Below are 18628 nucleotides of genomic sequence, written 5' to 3' on the forward strand. Positions count from 1 at the left end.
CTAGGACACCCTGTGTTTCTCAGGAGTCCAAGCACAGGTGAGTGTGATCTCGATAACCACGTGACCAAGGAAAGAACAATCCCTCCTTCTCTTGTAAGTGGTGGTACAATGGGAAGGGCAGCGTGGTCTGTCTCAGCACATGTGAGAATAAGAGGTGAGTGGTAAGCAGTGTGTGGTGCTCACTGCTAGCGGTGTCATCCCCTCCAGGGGCGGTGTCCCCACCAGCCCCACCTCCCCACTGCCCCTCAGGGTGCACGATTAGCACACCCACTCCCAGACGATGTCCACACAGCACGTAGTTTATAGTAGGCACTCCACACATGCCTGACTTGAATTCTTCTGATGTCTGCCCCAGGAGATCTTTTCAAATCGAGCTCAAACAGAGCATATTCACAGCGACAGGGAAGGAGGCAGGAGGTAGCTTCTGGCCGCCTCTGAATATCTTCTGATATTTAGACAGGTCTATCGTGCACAATGCTGCACACTGGTGACCTTTCAGCACACTACATTGAATCCCACTTAGTACCACGCACTGCCTGGGCTCTGCACCCCTGTCAAGCACCTGGCCCAGGGGGCCATGCTTCTCCAAAAGCCTCACCTCTGCCCAGTAGCCCGTGGGCCCAGATGGGCCACTGCCGGGGTCAGGCAGGGCTTCATTGAACTCCCCTGCACGGCAGTTTGCGACCATCTCTCTCTGCACATGCTCAGGACAAAAGGCCTCCACGCTCTTGATGCTCACCAGACCCCGCCCCCCCCCAACCTGACCGGCAGGTGCTCCATGGAGACGTGGAGTGGTGGACCCCCTCCCTCTGCCACCCCCTCTGTGCTGGGGAGGTACGGGCTTCTCTCCTCAGCTGGTGCAGACTCTTCTCCCCCCGATTTAACAAACTGTTTCCTCTAGCAGTTCCTCTCCCTGTCCTTTTACACAGGTGACGAGCAGCCTCCACAAGACCCCATGGGCAAGGACATGGAGCTGGCAGGACGCATCCTGTTCCTCCCTGGACCTCCAAGCCGCTGCCCTCACCCAAGGGAGAAAGGCAGGCTAAATCCCCAGTGATGAAGCACATCCACGTTCTGTTTAAAGAATGTTTATCATTAACAAAACATACACCACTTCAGTCGCCCCTCAAACCCACCCAGGTAAGTTCATCAGTGGCAAAGTAGGTCTAAGAACAGAACAAGGGGCTGTGATGGTCTTACTCTGAGGCCAACACAGTGTTGACACCCGCCCTGTGCGCTGATGTGAGCAGCCTAAGACCCCGCCCTGAGGCTCTGCGTGGATGCCGCTTCCTGCTCATCAAAGCCACTCGCCCATTTCCCTCCTACTTGCACTTCTCTCTCCGAGTAGGGAGACCTGCCCACCTCGACCCTCTCTGGCCCTTCTCCCTTTGCCTGCGCTCAAGTCTGGTGTCCCTTCTGGCTCAGAGCTCCTCACCCAACTGCCCATTACTGTGGCCAAGCGGTTGCATGATGCCACTCAGCTCCAGCTCTTCCAAATCAGCCTCCTCGAGGGCCTTCTCCAGGGAATGACCCAGAATGTCACGACAACTGCACGTGGTAAGGGGTCAAACTGCCTCCAGCCACAAACACGGCAGTTTACATAATGCAACCACCTGCCTGGACCAAGCAACAGACTCTCCTATGAAGCAGGCAGTGTTTCATCCACCCTGGGACTCCTGCTGCTGAGCACAGGGCCTGGACGGCTGCATCAGTACCTGCTTGCTGAGCAGAAGCTTCCAGAAGCAAAACAGTTATGGCTGAATTCTATGAGCAACTCGATGAACTCAGACAGGGGTTAAGAAGCTATGTCACTCCTATGACAGGAGCTAAGATTAGACCTAACCAGCGCCAGGCTCCCTGCCAACTGCTTCATTCGCATAATTATGCATAACCCGTACATTAGCCCCATGGGGTAGGTTCTATTATTTTCCCATTTTACAGATGAGAAAACAGAAGTTCAAAGAGGAGAAGTGCTTTGTCCCTAGTCATACACTATGAAGTGACAGATGCGGGGTCACACCCAGGCCGTCTGGCCCCGAGCTGTGTCCTCCTCCATGCACTGTGACCTGGCCCGGGGCGACCCCCGAAATGGGCTTCTCGGGAGAGCCCCGTGCGCTGTTCATCCAGGGAGGGCCCCTGTCTCAGAGGCCTGAGGCTCCCCAGGCAGGGCACCCACAGCAGCTGGAAATCACCAGGCTGCTCAGCTGGGTCCCGACGAGGGCAGCCCCAGCCCACTCAGCTCGGCTTCCCGAGTCTGATGCCCCAGCGGTGCTTCTGAACACTCGTGAGGCCTTTATAATGTGCCAGGCCCTGAGCTAAGTGCTACAGACCTCCTCCAACTTGCTGGGGAGAAAAGGCGGGTGGGCAAACCAGCTAACTAAGATACGGCTGGTGGCAGAGTCTCTGAGAACTGACTCCTGCCCACCACCCCCCATTCTCCCCACGACCTAGACAGACGGGAGGCGAGCTTCGGCTCCCTGACCAGGGCAGCCCCTCTGTAAACATCCTCTTCCTACTTCCCGACTGGGGAGGCAGGGCCACAACTGGACCAGGTGGTCCGGCCTAGAGTCTCAGATCCAGGCCACTGTCCATGACAGGCCCACAGTGGGGATCACTCTCTGAGTCTCTGCTTTTCCGTGGAAGGGGCAGAGCAGTCTTCTTGTGCTGGATGGCCACGCCTCCACCCACTTCTCTGGTTACTCAGGGAGGTGGACCTGGGGCTCCTGGAGAAGCAGGAAGCCCCCTGAGGCCTCCGGGCTGCAGGTGCACCAGAGCGGCTAGGGCGGGTGCCGCAGGCACGCAGCTGTTAACAACGGGGCGCTTCTCTGCCCACGCGGTCCGTGACCATGTTCGCTTTCTATCACCACCTATAAAACTACCATAAAGGCAGTGGCTCAAAACACAAATCCTCCAGCTTCTAATCGCACTGACGCCTGCCCCCAGGTGAGTCAGTGCCCTGCCTTCAAGGGCTCAGGGCACTGGATCAGGCCCCCCTGGCCCATCCCCCGGCTCAACTCCACTGTGCCATCTCACAACACAGGGCGGTTCTGGAGGACGGGCCCGACAGGACCTGAGAGGGCCGAGCCCTGGACCAGGAGTGGAAGGAGCGCCTGGGCCACGGGGCGCGGCCGGCGCGGAGGCCTGGAGGTGGGCACAGAGCAGCCTGGTGGGCCGGTGCAGCCAGAGCGAGGAGATGCCGCGGGAGGCCGGCTGATGCGGGGCTGGGAGGCCAGGGCGAGGTCCTGTCCCAGCTTACCGGAGACTTTCAAGTTACTGAAGCGTTTTCAGGGAGGGATGCCGGGATCTGATTTACATTTTGAAAAGATCGCTCTGTCTGAAAACTGCATCTTAGAGCAGCAGGAGAGATGGCAGGAGCCAGGTGAAGAGCGAGGCCTGTGACCAGGGAGGAAGGCTGACAGCTCAGAGCAGAGCCCCTCCGGGGGACAGGGACGACGGTGCGATGCAGAGTTTGATTCAGCAAGTCTGAGGGGGAGCCGGACGTTCTGCATTTCTAACCAGCCCCCTGTGCTGATGCTGCCCGCCCGGGGACTGCATCTTCCGTAGTCAGGGCTTGCTGGAGGTGGCGGCCCGGGGCCAGAGGGGTGATTTAAGGTGCATGGTGAAGGGAGTGCCCAGAGCAGGGAGAAAACTTGCTGATGGATCGATGTGGGGCTGAGAGAGGCCGAGGAGGGAAGACAGACCCCCGGCAGCTGGAGTGGAGTACGTTTATTTACTAGATGGGGAAACTGGATGGAGGGGGGGGGGCGGGGAAGAGGTGTGGAGTCCACACCGCAGGACACTAAGAGTCCTGCTTAGGGGAACGCCTCTGGCTAGCATGGAGGCTACTGCCCCGGGGGAGAGAAGCGCAAGAGCCAGCCTGCGGCAGCACTGACCTGGGCCGAACCCAAGGAAGGCTGGACCAGAGCCCTTCGGATGGTGACTACAGTTCTGGCTTCTCCGACCAGGGCCATCACAGCCCTGCCTTTGCCCCCAACCTCAAGCAGACTGAGCGATGTCAGCCAGCAAGGGGAAGCTGCAGAGAGGGGAGGAAGCAAATAAAACCCACCTGCCCTGGCCAAGGACGTGGACCAGGAAATGGGCTCCCGAGCAAACAGTAACAAGCACAGCAGTGTTAAAACTCAAGTAAAGTGGGATTCTGCAAATGGCACCAACCGAGCTGCAGCTTCTTGGGGCGTAATGGGAAAACTGGGTCATAGAAAAAGGGAAAGAGAAGCAAAGTTCAATAACTGAGATCTTCAGGTCAGCCAAAGATGTTCTATATGAAAAAGACTGTCAGAATGGGATAGGGAAAAAGCCTTTATTCTCTGTTTTTTCAGACAATTTCCCATATGGCCACAGATATATCATGGAATGTACTTTCACTTTTAAAATTCCACAAAGAAATGGAATTTTCAGTCACTGCCATGGAGTAAAGGGGCTCAGCAAGTCATAAAAGAGCTATGAAAGGAAGTAGTTTTGAGTATCAGCCATCAGAAATCATATCAGGAACAGAAATCTCTGAAGGAAGTTTTATTTAAGACAGAAAAAGAAAAGATTCAAATGGCTAAGGGAGAATTAAAGAAGGCTCACGAAGGACAAGAGCTGGCGTTAAGTGACAGGGGAGAGGAACCCGTCGCCAAGACCCTGCGGGAACTGTCTCGACCTGTATGCTGAAGGTCACCACTCAGTCACTGCAGGACAAACGCTCTATAAGGAATGTGAAGTATGCAAATATTTGAAGAGGCTACCTGTGTGTGTAATTAGAAGTTTGATATAATTAAGGCTGGCAGGGCCCCAGGATTGCACCGCAAAGTTCTTTAGGCAGGAGTCAAACCTCACTAATCAAAATACGCAGTTGAAAACGGGTTCTCACAGGAAGGGGTAGGATAAGAGGGAAAAACAGAGAAAGGAGTCAGTGAGACTTCCATATTTATATAGCAATCAAAAGGACTGGGAATTAAAAGATAAAACATGTCTATCTGGATTGCAGGCATCTCTACCACTAACAGAGAATCCAGAATTAGATCATCTGAGGGTCAGGAAGCACGGGGGACGCCTATACCCTCAGCCCTGCAATATGCATCGGATTTGATCACCTACAAAAGACATGTGGCTCCCCTGCATGGGCCTTCCAAAGGCACGAATCCATCATGACTGTAATTACACCACGGAGCCAGTGAGGGTGAAGTGGGCGTGCCATTCCCATCACATGCTGAGGACGGATAGAAAACACTAGCAGTTACGTCCAGAGGACAGAAGCTGCAGTTACTATCCGTTCTTTTAACATTATATATGTATCCTTAATCTTCTGGGAAAGAATCCTTAGATGAACCACAACGATGGCAGAGCCACCATCATGGGAAAGTGGAATAAATAAACGAGACAACTGAAGATGCTGGGGTTTCGTTATGAGGAAAAGAATAAAAATCAGCGATTATAATGTCACAATTATGTGTCACTGCCACACTCACAGGCAAGTGATCTGAGGACAAATGAGGTTCTGAGCGAGAGAGGTGAGCAGAGGGAAAAGAATGGGTGGCTCTCCTGTAACCTCCATGCCTTCGGTAGAGTCAGCGAGAGGTCTGTTTAACAGTAGGAGTCCAACAGAGCCTCTGCAGGAACAAGAAAAAGACATCCCGTTAACTCACCGATTACTGGAGCTTAAAAGGATAACAGAACAGGGAGGCTTCATGCGATCCTGTCCGTGGGCAGGACAAGCGGGGAGATCTCAACTCAGTCCCACTTTATAGCAATGCGGGCGGCCAATATCTCCTATCATCTTCAAAGGACTACAAGAGTATCCCGCTTGGACGTGATTCTTGTCAGGTCTTTTGCTGTGTAGTTAAATGATCAAATTCGTGGAATGGAGTGATTGTTTTTAAATAGTAATGAAAATAGATTTTGCACCCTCCCACGAATCACGTTCCAGATCCCCCTCCTCATTCTTTTGCCACAAATCTTATGAGATGTTCAACATCCACCCCCAGAGGGGCAGGAGGCCCATCCCGGGCTCCCCTTCTGGGTGGAGCACAGGAGCGAGGCTCCCCCCAAGCCAGAGGCTGCATGTGAGAGGTCCCCTCTGCAGAGCGGCTTCTCCCAACCAGATGCCCCTGTACAGACAGACAGTGTGAAAGAGTTTCCAGGGACCACATTACTCAGGGCCTTCAATGAAAAACAGGACAGGCTGGACCCGAGTTTCCTTGCAAACAGGCAACTGAGGTATGTGGTCAGCCACAGGAGTGGATTGCATTTCCTCGCAAAAATAATGAACCGCAAATAACAAACAGCAATTCCAGTGTTGGCTGCCAACCGACATACGTCTTCCAGTGAGACCTGCTGCCGAAACTGCCTCTCAAACTGGCACTGTGTGCTCAGCCTGTCAGGGAGGCTGGCGAGTTCCTCTCCTCCAGGCTGGCGTGTCCTGACCTCACCCTCCAGTGCCAGCCAACACAGGGGACCTGCCCGAAGGTGACAAAGGGTGCGGGGAAGCAGCCAGGAGAGGTAGGTTGCTTTTGACAAAGCTAGAACTTCTGCTTTGGGGTTTGTTTTTTGTTTATTTTTTTAACCAGAAGTTAAAGCAAGTGGGAAGAAAGGTTGGGATGTTGAACAAGTCGATGGCAGCGTAATTCTGGGCCTGCCAGGCTGAGGGTCTGCGCTGGGGGAGTGGGCAGGGTGCCTGCAGCTCTGGGCGGCCTTAAATGCTCCTTCCTGGTGTTCCACGCCACTGGCGCACTGGCTGGCAGCTTGGAAGCACCCGGCACCTCAGGGGAAAACAAAAGCAGGAGAGTGGCAATCCCAGGAGACGCCGCAGAGAAGCAGGACCGGGAACAGAGACACAGGCCTGCCGACGGAGAGTTGCACTAATCACAGTCGCTACTGAACACCTTACTCCACGGGAGGAGGACCACTAAGGATGATCTGGTTGCTCTTGAACTGGGGATGAAAGTGGAGCGTTGGTGCTCAGTGGAGGCGCCCTGGGGGTGGCCTCTCCTCAGCCGTGACTCTTTCAAGGACCTGCAAGGTGGCGCTCATTCCTGAACCATGAACGGAAATGTCAACTGCAATTAGAAGTAAGGATATACCAAGGTGTACGTATACCCAGAAACTACCGCATCGCCCTGAAATCTGTGACTCAAAATCGTCTCTATGACAACTGAGTATCTCAGTAAACAACCTGGATTACCAATAACCCTCCGTTGACAAAGAGTACATACTCTGACATGTACTACATGAACGTGTGTGATGGCTAATTTTAATGGGCCAAGGGGTGCCCACGTTATTTGGTCCAACATTACTCTGGGTGTTTCTGGATGAGATTAACATTTAAATGAACAGACTGAGTAAAGGAGACTGTCCTTCCTGATGTGGGTGGGCCTTATCCGATCAGTCGAAGGCCAGAACAGAGCAAAAGGGCTGACTCTCCCTTGAATAAGAGGGAATTCCTCCTGCCCGACTGCTTTTGAGCTGGGCGTTGGTTTTTTTCTTTTTTTCCTGCTGTTCGATTCTAAGGGAAACATCAGCTCTTCCTGCATCTCAAGCCTGCTGGCTTTCAGACTGCGATTCACACCATCAGTTCTCCTAGTTCTCGGGCTTCAGACTCAAAGTAGAACCTGCACCATTGGCTCTTGGGTCTCTAACTTGCTGACTGCAGATCTCGGGACTTGTTGGCTGTCAACCTCCAGAATCAGTGAACCAGTTCCTTATTTTCTACACACACACGCACACACACACACGCACACCACTGGTTCTGTTTCTCTGCACGACACTAACACAGTGTGTTTTCTCACGGGGTCTCAGCAGCGTAGGAAGCATAACTGAGCCACAGAGAAGCAGGCTTGACACGGCGTGAGCTCCTGAACGGCCTCCTCTGGACTAAACCTACAACAGGCGGGCCCTTCTACGCAGGGGACACCCTAGCCTGTTCACACATGGCACACGGACTGAAAGGCTACCGTGTTTTTTAAAAGCAACGCGGATGAATGAATGACCCGAACCACTTCACTTGCTTCACTTGCTCAGGGATCTTCTCCCAGGTAGGCCGCTCCGCATCCCCAGGGGGTGACACCCCACAGTGCACCCAGCTCCGCCATCTACTGTATAGGGGTACCCTCAGCAATAATAAATAGCACTCAAGTTTAACTCAAAAAGACCCTGGATCATCATAATGGTAATCTGTTGAATCAGCCTGACCTTCTTAAAAGAAAGATGCTGTATGATTATAAGGTCTCCTTATTATTCACAAACAAACACCCTGAGTGCAGCTGCTGGCCTGCTGGGTCCAGACCCCAGACACCATGGCCAGCGTCAGCCGTGGTCTCGGAGAGCTACAAGCTGTTCTGCTGAACACCAACTGGCAGGACTGCTCAGTGCAGACTCACTGCTTGGAAGAACCTGGAGACTGTGATTTGTTAAAAATGCCAACAAGGCTTTCAGGAGGGTCGCACAGGTCAGGAAGCCCACAGGGGAAGGACGTTGGGCTTGGAGAAGCAACAGGAAGACGTGCGCTGCTTGGACTCACCCTTTCTCCACTGGTCTTTGAGCCGGAGGGAGAGAGACCAGGCTGAGGCGCTTCCTGGACCAGGACTCCTCCCAGCCCTTTGTGCCCCCGAGGTGAGGACAGGGCGTGTCATTTAACCTAAGTGGTGACTCATCGCCCCCTCCCCCGCTTCCAGCAGCAACGATGACCAGCTCCTGCTCCCACCTCTGCTGGAGCCCTGCCCCACCCAACTCCCAGCTACCTTGCAAGACTCTATTCGGGCGCGAATCAGCACATCCACGGAGGCCGCCCGGCCCAGCACCTGCCGCCACCCCAGACCCAGAGTCAGGCTGGGCCACCCCCCAGCACCCCGGAGTGCTCTTGGCCAACCTCCCGGAAGCATCCATTACTCTCAGTTGGAACTTCCTGCTTAAGGTCTACAGTCTCCAGACCTCTGGACCAGTTCTGCTCATTTTTTTCCATCTCACCTCTAACATACTATCTTACTTACTTAGTTATTATATGTCTGGGGCTTACCTGGCTCCCTAAATTAGCATGTAAGCTCCTCAACCGTACCATTCATCTGCTCTGTTCACTGCAATATCCCAAGCACCGAGAGCAGCAACCTGGCGGGTGGAAGCAGCTCGGGGGCCGTGTGCTGGATGAAAAAAATAAAGCATTTCCCTCACTAGACTATTTGCCTTTTGAGATCGGGGACCGTCTTAACCCTGTAACCCAGAGTGGCAGGCAGAATAATGCCCCCACCCCAAAGAGTGCATGTCCTAACCTCCGGAACCTGAGAATGGTTCCCTTACGTGGACATTAGCCCATGTGATTGAGTCGATGACCTGGAGATGGGAGAAGATCCTGGATTATCCAGGTGGGTCCAAGGTAGGCACAAGCGTCCTTAAAGGAGGGAGGAGGTTGGTCAGACTTGGAGAGGACTATGTGACGACAGAGGCAGAGAGAGGTCAGAGCGATGGATGTGGGACGATCCGGGCCTGCCTTTGCTGGCTTTGGAGATGGAAGAAGGGAACCGCAGTGAAGGAATACTGGGTGGCCCCTGGGCCGGAAAAAGCAAGGCAGGGGTTCTTCCCAGAAGGAAGGCAGCTGTCGACGCCTTGATGTCAGCCCAGTGAAGCCCATTTCAGACTTCTGACCTCCAGAACTGGAAGATCATCAATTTGTGTTGTTTTAAGCCATTGAGTTTGTGGTGATTTGTTGCAGCCGGGATAGGAAACGGACGCCACCAGGGACTGAACACACTGCAGCTGGGCAGTGAATGTCTGCTAAACGGAGGTCGGGAATTTCCAGTAAAATGTCACTTTCAGTCTCTAAAATAAATTTCAACCCACAAGGACAGCAAAGAGTGATTTAAGCCATGAGCCAACGGTGATGGTGGTTGTTGTTTTCACTGGTCTTTCTTTTCCTTTTGATAACTAATTTTGACTCAGAGATGCTTGTGATAATATTTCCCCTCTGCTGGTACGTCTTACATTCAAATTCAACCTACTTAGGCAGCTTTATTAATCAAATATAAGTCTCCTCCTCATAAAACCCTAAAGCAAAATTTTTTTAAAGAAAAACAAAAAAAGAAACCAATTTATTTAATGAAAACTGGTCTTAACAAACAAGTAAGTAGCTGCACTCAAAGTTGTCATGTGACTTCTCAGGCCAGGCTGGTGAGGCACATGCAAGGTTTCTTCTTTCTGAACATTTCCAAATGCTCCATCCCCATGAATCTATTTTCAATGCTGACACTTGGGGAAAGAGAGAAGTGATGGGAAATCATTGAGGACTCATTTCTGTGTCCAACTGAAAATTTAAATGGTCTGAATTATGGGCCAAATCCTTCCCATGTCTCATTAACAACTAAGAAGAAAACAACCTAAGAAACACCCTCAGCTCTTAGCTTTCCAATCCCCTCAGCCTACCTACCAGGCCTGTTAGTATTTTCATCCCAGAAAATGAGAACCCCTAAAGACTGGAGATTAATAAATAACTTTCAGTTACCACTGATAAACTTTGATATGTGAGATTCTTTTCAATTTACATTAATATATCATGAAAAAATTATAAACAGAGCATATAACTAATTTTTTATATGGGAAAGAAATCTTGAAATTTTTAAACATCCAGAATGGATTCACATACAACCCAGAATTTATTTGTGGCCTTTTGGAAGAGATATAGATAGATAGATAGATATAAAATAGGAAACTTTTAAAAGATCTCAAAATATGCTATCCAATAGTAATTTAAAATCATTTTTTCTACAATATATAGTACAAACTTTATGACAATGTGTTCTTGCGATTTCTTCTACAGGATATAATTGGAGAATCAAAACACAAAGCCCACAGCATACTCCATCCTACTTAATAAACATTTACTGAGCTACTACGATGTGTGAGACCTTGAGCTGGTGAAGGACGAAGTCCCCAACATCAAGGGCTCCCCACAGGGTGAAGGGACAACATTACTGCTTCCCAACAGGTGCACCAGGGTCCACATTTGAGTGGCTTAAGGACACTCAATAAACAGATATAATTTCTCTACTGAAAAATCCTAAACCACAGTTTAATGAAAAGAAAAAAAGTTGAAATGGATTCATTTCTCTAATAAAAACAGCTACATTTAAACTGAAATAAGACAACTGAATCCAGAGGGCATCTCTTCACCTAGGAGAGCCTGACACAATGCAATCCCTTTGCCATCGGAGTGGGCGTCTGACGTCTCCCGCCCGTCGGTCCATTCATCCAATCTCCCATCCATCATTTATCAACAGCCTCGGTGCGCCAGGTGCCAACCAGGTGGAGAGGAGAATGACTAGGACACACGTCCTCGGGAACATTTCCAAATGCAGTTACTCAAGACTGTGCTAAACAGTGCCACTCCTCTCAGCCCTGTGTTTCCCAATAAACCACGAGACTGAAGCGTGCCACTGTTTTCTGCCACTGCAAGCACTTTACACCTGTTTACACTGGCTGCGCCAGAGGCTCACCTGCCTTATCCCTTGTCATGCTGTCACTCTAGCGTCTCAGAGCACATCTAAGCTGTACCCTTCACCCGCAACCTCATGTATCACCGCATCGCCTGCGACGTGCAATAAATCACGTCTCTAAGTAACAGCAAATCAATCCACTTCCTAGAAGGAAGATACAAGTCACAATCAGTGGCGCCTCCCTGCAATTCTCTAAAGGATTTGGCGTGTACGAAACATCCAAAGTTCTCCTATACCCTTCCTGAAGTGCCGGGTCTAGCTCAGGACTCCACACGCCGTGATGTAAACGAGGAGTTTCAGAAGAGATTTACAAGACAAGAGTTTCAGAAGAGATTTACAAGACAATCTGAAGATTGCAGTCTAATAAATACAAAGAAAAGCTGCAAGAGTGTCTGGCCTAGAGGTGTATGAGTCTGTTCCCAAACAGTGCAGAACACCAGGCCCCTGCAGCCTGAAACATCAAACTCCTACTGTCCTGACTTCTGTCCAGGGTCTCGTTGACAGAAAGCATACTAATGGAGGAGGGTTTCCAGACCACGCGGTCCAAACGTTCATCTAGAGGCGCCAAGTCTTGTCTGTGGATCCAGAAATCCAGAGGTAAACCAGCATATGTACTAATTCCCCCGCGAACTGCTCAGCCTGAATTTCATGCTTTGTGCTGTGGCCCGGGCACACCTGGGGGATGGTCATGGAGACAGCCCTGGGAAGTCCACCGAGTCATCAAAGGCAGGTCGCGGGGGACACGTCACTCAGGGATGCGAGAGCCGAATAAGAGATTATTAGTTACTTGCCAAGAAAAACTTACCTCTTCCGCTGTTAAGTGCTGCACGCTTCCTCTTGTTTTTTGTTTTCAGATTCGGAACCAAGTGTACAGCAGAACTTGGATCATTCTAGTAACGCCCACCTCTCCCAGGTCTGTGAGCAGATGTCAGACAGCTGCCCCAGCAGCCCTTCATAAAACAGCCCCCAACACCCCGGCTCCTCTGCCCACACCCCTCCCCCTTTCTCGTTTTACTTTTTTCCACTGCTCCCGTTCACCATTTGACAGCCTTTCTGTCTTACTTAGCTTTTTCCCAGGAGAGCAACCACTTTGATGGCAAACATTGGTTCTCTCCTGGAACCCCAGCAATGAGAACACTGCGGGCACTTAACTACATGCTTCCTGAGTGAATCACTGAAAGATGGATAACCGTGTAAAACTCTGTGCTCTGCAATTCAACCTTCTCCACGAACGTGAACTTTGATTCTAAACCACACGCCCTGGTTCTGATGTGCTTTCTGTTGTTTTTGCTTTTTTAAGTATTTGTGTTAAGCCAGCTCAAATCTTGTGTACAGTGAAGCAGGAGAGAGGAGAGAGAGAGGTACAGACAGATACAAAGGATGATCTGATTATCACACACGCCGCATCCTAACAGATGGCAAAGTCTCCCCTGAGGTTAGAAGGAGAGGAAATGAACCAAACAGTATGACAATTAACTAGAGTAACCTTTACTCAAACACTGGCCAGCTTCTTCCTATCATCACCTGCGCTGATTCCGTCTGGTGATGTTTAACACTTAAGAGGCCAGTCCCTCCTGGCCTCCCTGGCTGTCCCCACAGTGGCCCTGCTCCACAGACTCCGGCCTTAGGGACCGAGGCTGCTTTTGACCATAGATGCGTCCAAATGCATCCACATCACGCTCGTTTCACTCTGGGATGCCTTTCATTGAAAGGAAATGAATCAAGTTTCCAGAACTTTTTGAAATATACTACACCTTTCCCCTACAACACAGCCTCACATATGGCGCTACCGCAGATACAATCCCATGATAATAAGAAGAAACCGCATGAGACTAGACCGATTTCATTCCAAATTCCACCTTAGACAGGTTAAAGCCCTGAAAACCTAAGGGGGCAGGGGAGAGAGAGGGTGTGTGTCAGCGCAAGGAGACAGTATTTAACGGGGAGGGCAAGGTCCTACCTGCTTCACGACAGTCACCGTCCCGGGCGCCATGGCAACCACCGAGGCAACGGCAGTGGCGTCGTGGGTCTCGGTGCCCAGCTCGATGATCTGCTGGAGGATGTTTACAGCCGTGGGGTCAAGTCGGTCACCTTGCCGGGAAGAAGCAAACAAGGAGACCGGTAAGGCCGTGGGTGGTGAAGGTCACTGAACGCAAAAGCAGCCCTTAGCAGAGGCCATTCTTGCGCGGCGCCTTCTCTAGGGATGCACGGGTTCTCAGTAAGTGCTCATTTTGACCACAGAAATAATGTGCATGGTACTTCACAGCCGACAATGCAGTCTCTATAAGAACATCTCAAAACTCCAAACAACCTGCGAGGAGACGACATTGTGACACTATTATCCCCACTTTATAGATCAGTCACCTCACTGCAAAAACATGGAAGAGGATTGTCTTAGGCCCTTGGGTCAGTTATGTCACAAAGCCAGGGCTCAAGCCCAGATGTTCTGAATCCAAACTTGTTGATACAGGACTGCCTCTCAAAACAGAAACTCCTGAGAAGCACCAGCTATGACGTCAAACCACAGAGCTGGTTCTCCTTGAGCACAGGCATGGGAGGTAGTCAGTGAGCGTGTGCCAGAGACATTACACAGGATACGGCAGAGCACCAAAGGGTGCTCAGTCATCAAACCAGTGGGCTTTAGAATTCTAAATTAATGTAAGCTGAGGATTCTCTTTTAATCATCTCAAAAGACTGTAATCATATCATCAGGGCAGCTCCTGAGTGTACCCTCTCACTCAGCTCTCACCATCTGCTTGGCCATCTGTGACTCCCCGGAACACAGCACTCTGACCCTGATCATTACTTCACTAAGAGGGAAATTACTACCTGATTGATCTCCAGGATAGCATAATATCATGAAGTCTCCACCAACGTCTACATACTCCTGGGCGACTTTCTGCAGGCCACGTTCCAATGCGAATCAGTAAGTGATGAGGGAAGGGAATTCAACGTGTTCTACACAGAGGATAGGACGTGGCATACGATTGGGGCAATGACATTAGCACCTGTTCACCATGCACCAGCCTAGCATCCCCTACACACACCTATTCACACCTACACACACACTCTCCTTCAGCAGGGGGGCGGGTTTCAACTCTGCCTTGCAGCCAACCACTCTAAACATCTAAACACTAAACAAAACACTGACCTTAAAAAATGTACTGAAATAAGATTTTAATTCCTCATCCATTTACTCCCTCAATGACCATTTATCAAGCCCGAACTGTCAGCCAGGAACATGGTTCCCAGTGGGATACAGCAGGGGTCCCCAACCCCCGGGATCTAATGCCTGATGATCTGAGGTGGAGCTGATGTAACAGTAATCGAAATAAAGTGCACAATAAATGTAATGCGCTTGAATCATCCCGAAAGCATCCCCTCCCCGCATCCTTGGAAAAACTGTCTTCCACAGAAATGGTCCCTGGTGCCAGAAAGGCTGGGGACAGCTGGGATACAGACAAAGATCTAACGCTGCCTCCCCCCACCCCTTCCGGGCTCACAGGTGACTGAGACAGACCGTAAGCAAATCATACAGCCCCTGGTCGGTTCCATATCAGGGGGGCGACTAGGGAGCTCTGTGAGAAAGTCAGGCAGGCTCCCGGGAGATGACACACCATCTGAATACGGAAGACGAAGACGTGTTCGCCAGAAAAAGTGCTGTGCAGGGAGGGGAACAGACCAGGCCCCAGAGGGCACAGGAGCGTGTGGGTGAGAAACACAGCTCACGCCGAGAACGGCAGAGTCTGGCCCAGGAGGGCACGGCTCCAAGGTGGCCAGAGATGCAGCGCAGGGAGGCCAGGGCCTAGAGCAGGTGGCCTGAATGCCGAGCTGCAGAGTCTGCCATGTTTCCTAAGAGCCAGGAGGAGATGCCGAGGGCTGAAGGAGTGAGTGAGTGAGCGCTGGTGGGGATGAAGATGGACAGGCTGTCCTGGCAGGGCTTGAGCAATCACTGAAGTCACTGGACATGAGGAAGGAAACACGCACTGAGACATGGCATCAGCTCTGGGAACCGCACCAAGAGCCAGCACCTTGACGCCCCATCTGCAGAGCCTGCTTCTCTCACAGGCTGCAGAGCTGTCTCCCGAATCCCCCGGTGAGCACAGCACCGGCAATGAATCTTCCCCAAAGTGACCGGCCCCAAGGGGTTTTCTGCGCACCCTTCTTACAACCTGGGGTTTAGGGATATAAGAGCTGGATGAAATGGCAATTTCCTGTCTCCCATCACCAGCTGACTTCACTTAATGCTTCCTCTAATCCCACTTGCTTGACCTCTGTCCCCCAAATACCCAGAGGGCTGTGGTACATTATATTAACTCGCACTCCTTTCCTGTTTGGAAAAGAGCATCAAGAAAATGTTTTCTAAGCACAATGCCCCAGTTGCCACTAGGCTGGCACAGTGGTTTGTTTTTTCAAATTGATCGAACATTTGAAACCGATGACATTTGACATAAAAATCCTGACTTGGGGCTTTTCAGAAGAACTGGGAAGTGGGCAGTCCCAACAAGAAGTCAGGAGACCTCGATTCCAAGACCAGCTCCAACACCCAACAAGTGGACGATCCTCAGCCAGCCGTTACAAGGAGGCAACCTTCTGCATCTGTGAAGTGAGGGCAGTGGGACCTGCTTCTCCCTGCTCTGAGAGGTGATCCTACGTGTGAACATCCGGCAACCCTGTCAGGCGGCACCACGTTGGCTGGGGCCCTGTTCTAGAACACTGCAGGAGAGCTCCACCTCCAAGCCTGACAATGGTCAGAATGCAGTGGAAGGAGACCAACTGGCAGACATAATTCATCCGTAAAGTCATTCATTCAGCGTGTCTATCAAAGACCAGTTCTGAGGTGTCAGAGGGAGGCTGGGGGCACACTCTCACCACTGTCTGAGGTGTATCTCAGGTCCTGGAGGGCAGCCACCGCTGCCTGTGTGCCCTGGACGTCCTCTTCGGCTTCGGTGATATGCAGGTACTGGGTGGAGGGCTCCTCCGGAGTTTCTGTTGCTGGCTAAATAAAAACACAGCATCATCCATGTGACCTTCTAGAAGATCACCTCTTACCCAGAAGTCCCAGGATAATGGATTAAGACAAAACAAATGCACATAAGCAACGCTTTTGCAGCAGCTCATTAAGCAGGCACCCCTGAGAAATCAGTGCTCCAGTAAAAACCTACTTCCCAAAGACAAAACTTCTCTTTGCAAGTGCCGAGACTTTTTAAAACCAGCGTTGGTGGAAAGCTTCCTGCAACACGTTCTTCCTGTAGGGAACAGAGTATGCTGTTCATAACTAGAGATGACACACGCTCAGAGGTTCTCGTGTGTGCTCTTCTGCTGTCTCCTCTGCTCTTCCCATGGCCACCAACACTGCCCTTATCTCCCCTGTGCCCGGGCCTCCTGCCGTGAGGAAGGCCGAGAGGAAGGCACAGCAGTGGTGACGGTGGAAGGGAGGAGAGGACGGGTAATCACATAACACTCGGCAAGCTTCGAGCACGGGTCCCGGCACAGAGCGAGATGTCAGCAAATCTTAGCTACTCATGCTGCTCTGATTATAGGAAGGATATGAGAAATACAACTGACCAGAGAAAATACAGCTGTGCAAAATCAGGACTCACGAGAGTACGAGAAGCTAAAGAGACAGTCACAGGTATCTTATACCTAAGGAGAGAAGAGGTGGGATGGAATTTTCACAAGAACTAGATATTGATAATCACCTCCTTCTGGAACTGCAAGGCAGGAAACATGGATGTCACCAATAAAGAAGAACAAAAAGGGGATTTTACATACAATTTATAGGAGCCAAAGCGATCACTCTCTAGAAGCACTTATCAGTTACTCACACAGGTTCAGAATAGAATGTGATTATTCTTTTACAGCCAAGTGGTCAAGTTCATTTAGGCATTTCCAGCCTGACACTTAGTAGACACCCAATAAATGTCTGATGAATGCATAAATGAACAAACAGAAGCATATTTCCTTTTAAGTACCATTAAGCAACATAGTGGCCAACACTGATTGGATCCGAGGAATGGCTCAGCCTGCGATGAACAGGATGGGCGTGGACTGGCTTCCCCTCTTTGGGGTGCTCTTTGTAATAACCATCTGTGGGAAGGACAGTGCTTTACAGGGCATTCCTGGGAGGCTGGCGACAGCCCAGCTGCTGTTAACAGGCAGCTTGTCATCACACGGGGACCACCCCCTGCCCAGCTTCTTAGCTTCTCTACCGTCTCACTTCTGGAGTCTAGTGCGTGGCTTGGTGTCAGCTATTTTTATTGAGTCACAGTTCTGCTGAAGGTGTCAGGATCTGTAAGGAGCGAGACCTCCAGAGGAGAGCGCCATGACTGCACTAACGAAAGCACCAGCTGGCCAGGAGAGATGGTGCTCTACATCAGGAACTGGCATTCCCATGTCTATGTGTAACAGAGAGCAAATCCTTGCAAGTATGAACTTGGAACACCAGAGGGCTGACTGTTTCCCACAGATGAGGATGAGACGTTGATGCTGGTGACACCACCACCTCCAATAACCATGCCATTTACTGTAGGCCTACTGGGGACTGGACAGTAACCCCGGCATTTTATAGACAGTGCTTTAACATACTCCTTAAATTTTCTTATAGAAAATGTCAAACATACACAAGACAGAGAGGTGAACCTCCGTGTACACATCACCCAATCTCAACAATCATCAGCTCATGGCCAGTCCTGTTTTGCCTATCTCCCCATGCACTCCACACAACTGTCCTTTGATTTTGAAGCAAATGTGGATGTCATATCAATTTATCTATATATATTTTAGAATGTATCTGTAAAAGGTAAAACTCTTTCAAACCATAATTACAACACCACCGTCACACTCAAAACACTTAATAGGGCTTCCCTGGTGGCGCAGTGGTTGAGAGTCCGCCTGCCAATGCAGGGGAAACTGATTTGTGCCCCGGTCCGGGAAGATCCCACATGCCGCGGAGCGGCTGGGCCCGTGAGCCATGGCCGCTGAGCCTGCGTGTCCGGAGCCTGTGCTCTGCAGCGGGAGAGGCCACAGCAGTGAGAGGCCCACATACCACAAAAAGAAAAAACAAACAAAAAAAAACACACTTAACAGTAGTTCCTTAGTATCTTCACATATCTAAATGGTGTTCTAATTTCCCCAATTACCTCATT

The 18628-nt window shown here is 50.8% G+C and overlaps 1 protein-coding gene across 2 annotated transcripts in view; it reads right to left on the minus strand.

Annotated features, from left to right (window-relative positions):
• The window catches only part of ZFAT (zinc finger and AT-hook domain containing), a 187791-nt gene that overhangs the window by 16764 nt on the left and 152399 nt on the right, over positions 1 to 18628 (minus strand). For both annotated transcript variants that reach the window (XM_004265302.4, XM_033419751.2), the window contains 2 exons: positions 16353 to 16479; positions 13441 to 13571 (listed from right to left, as the gene is read on the minus strand). In XM_004265302.4, the coding sequence (XP_004265350.1) occupies positions 13441 to 13571; positions 16353 to 16479 (258 nt within the window). The remainder of the gene's footprint in view (positions 1 to 13440; positions 13572 to 16352; positions 16480 to 18628) is intronic.

This window comes from Orcinus orca, chromosome 17 (genome assembly GCF_937001465.1).
Source record: "Orcinus orca chromosome 17, mOrcOrc1.1, whole genome shotgun sequence".
Taxonomy (NCBI): Eukaryota; Metazoa; Chordata; class Mammalia; order Artiodactyla; family Delphinidae; genus Orcinus; species Orcinus orca.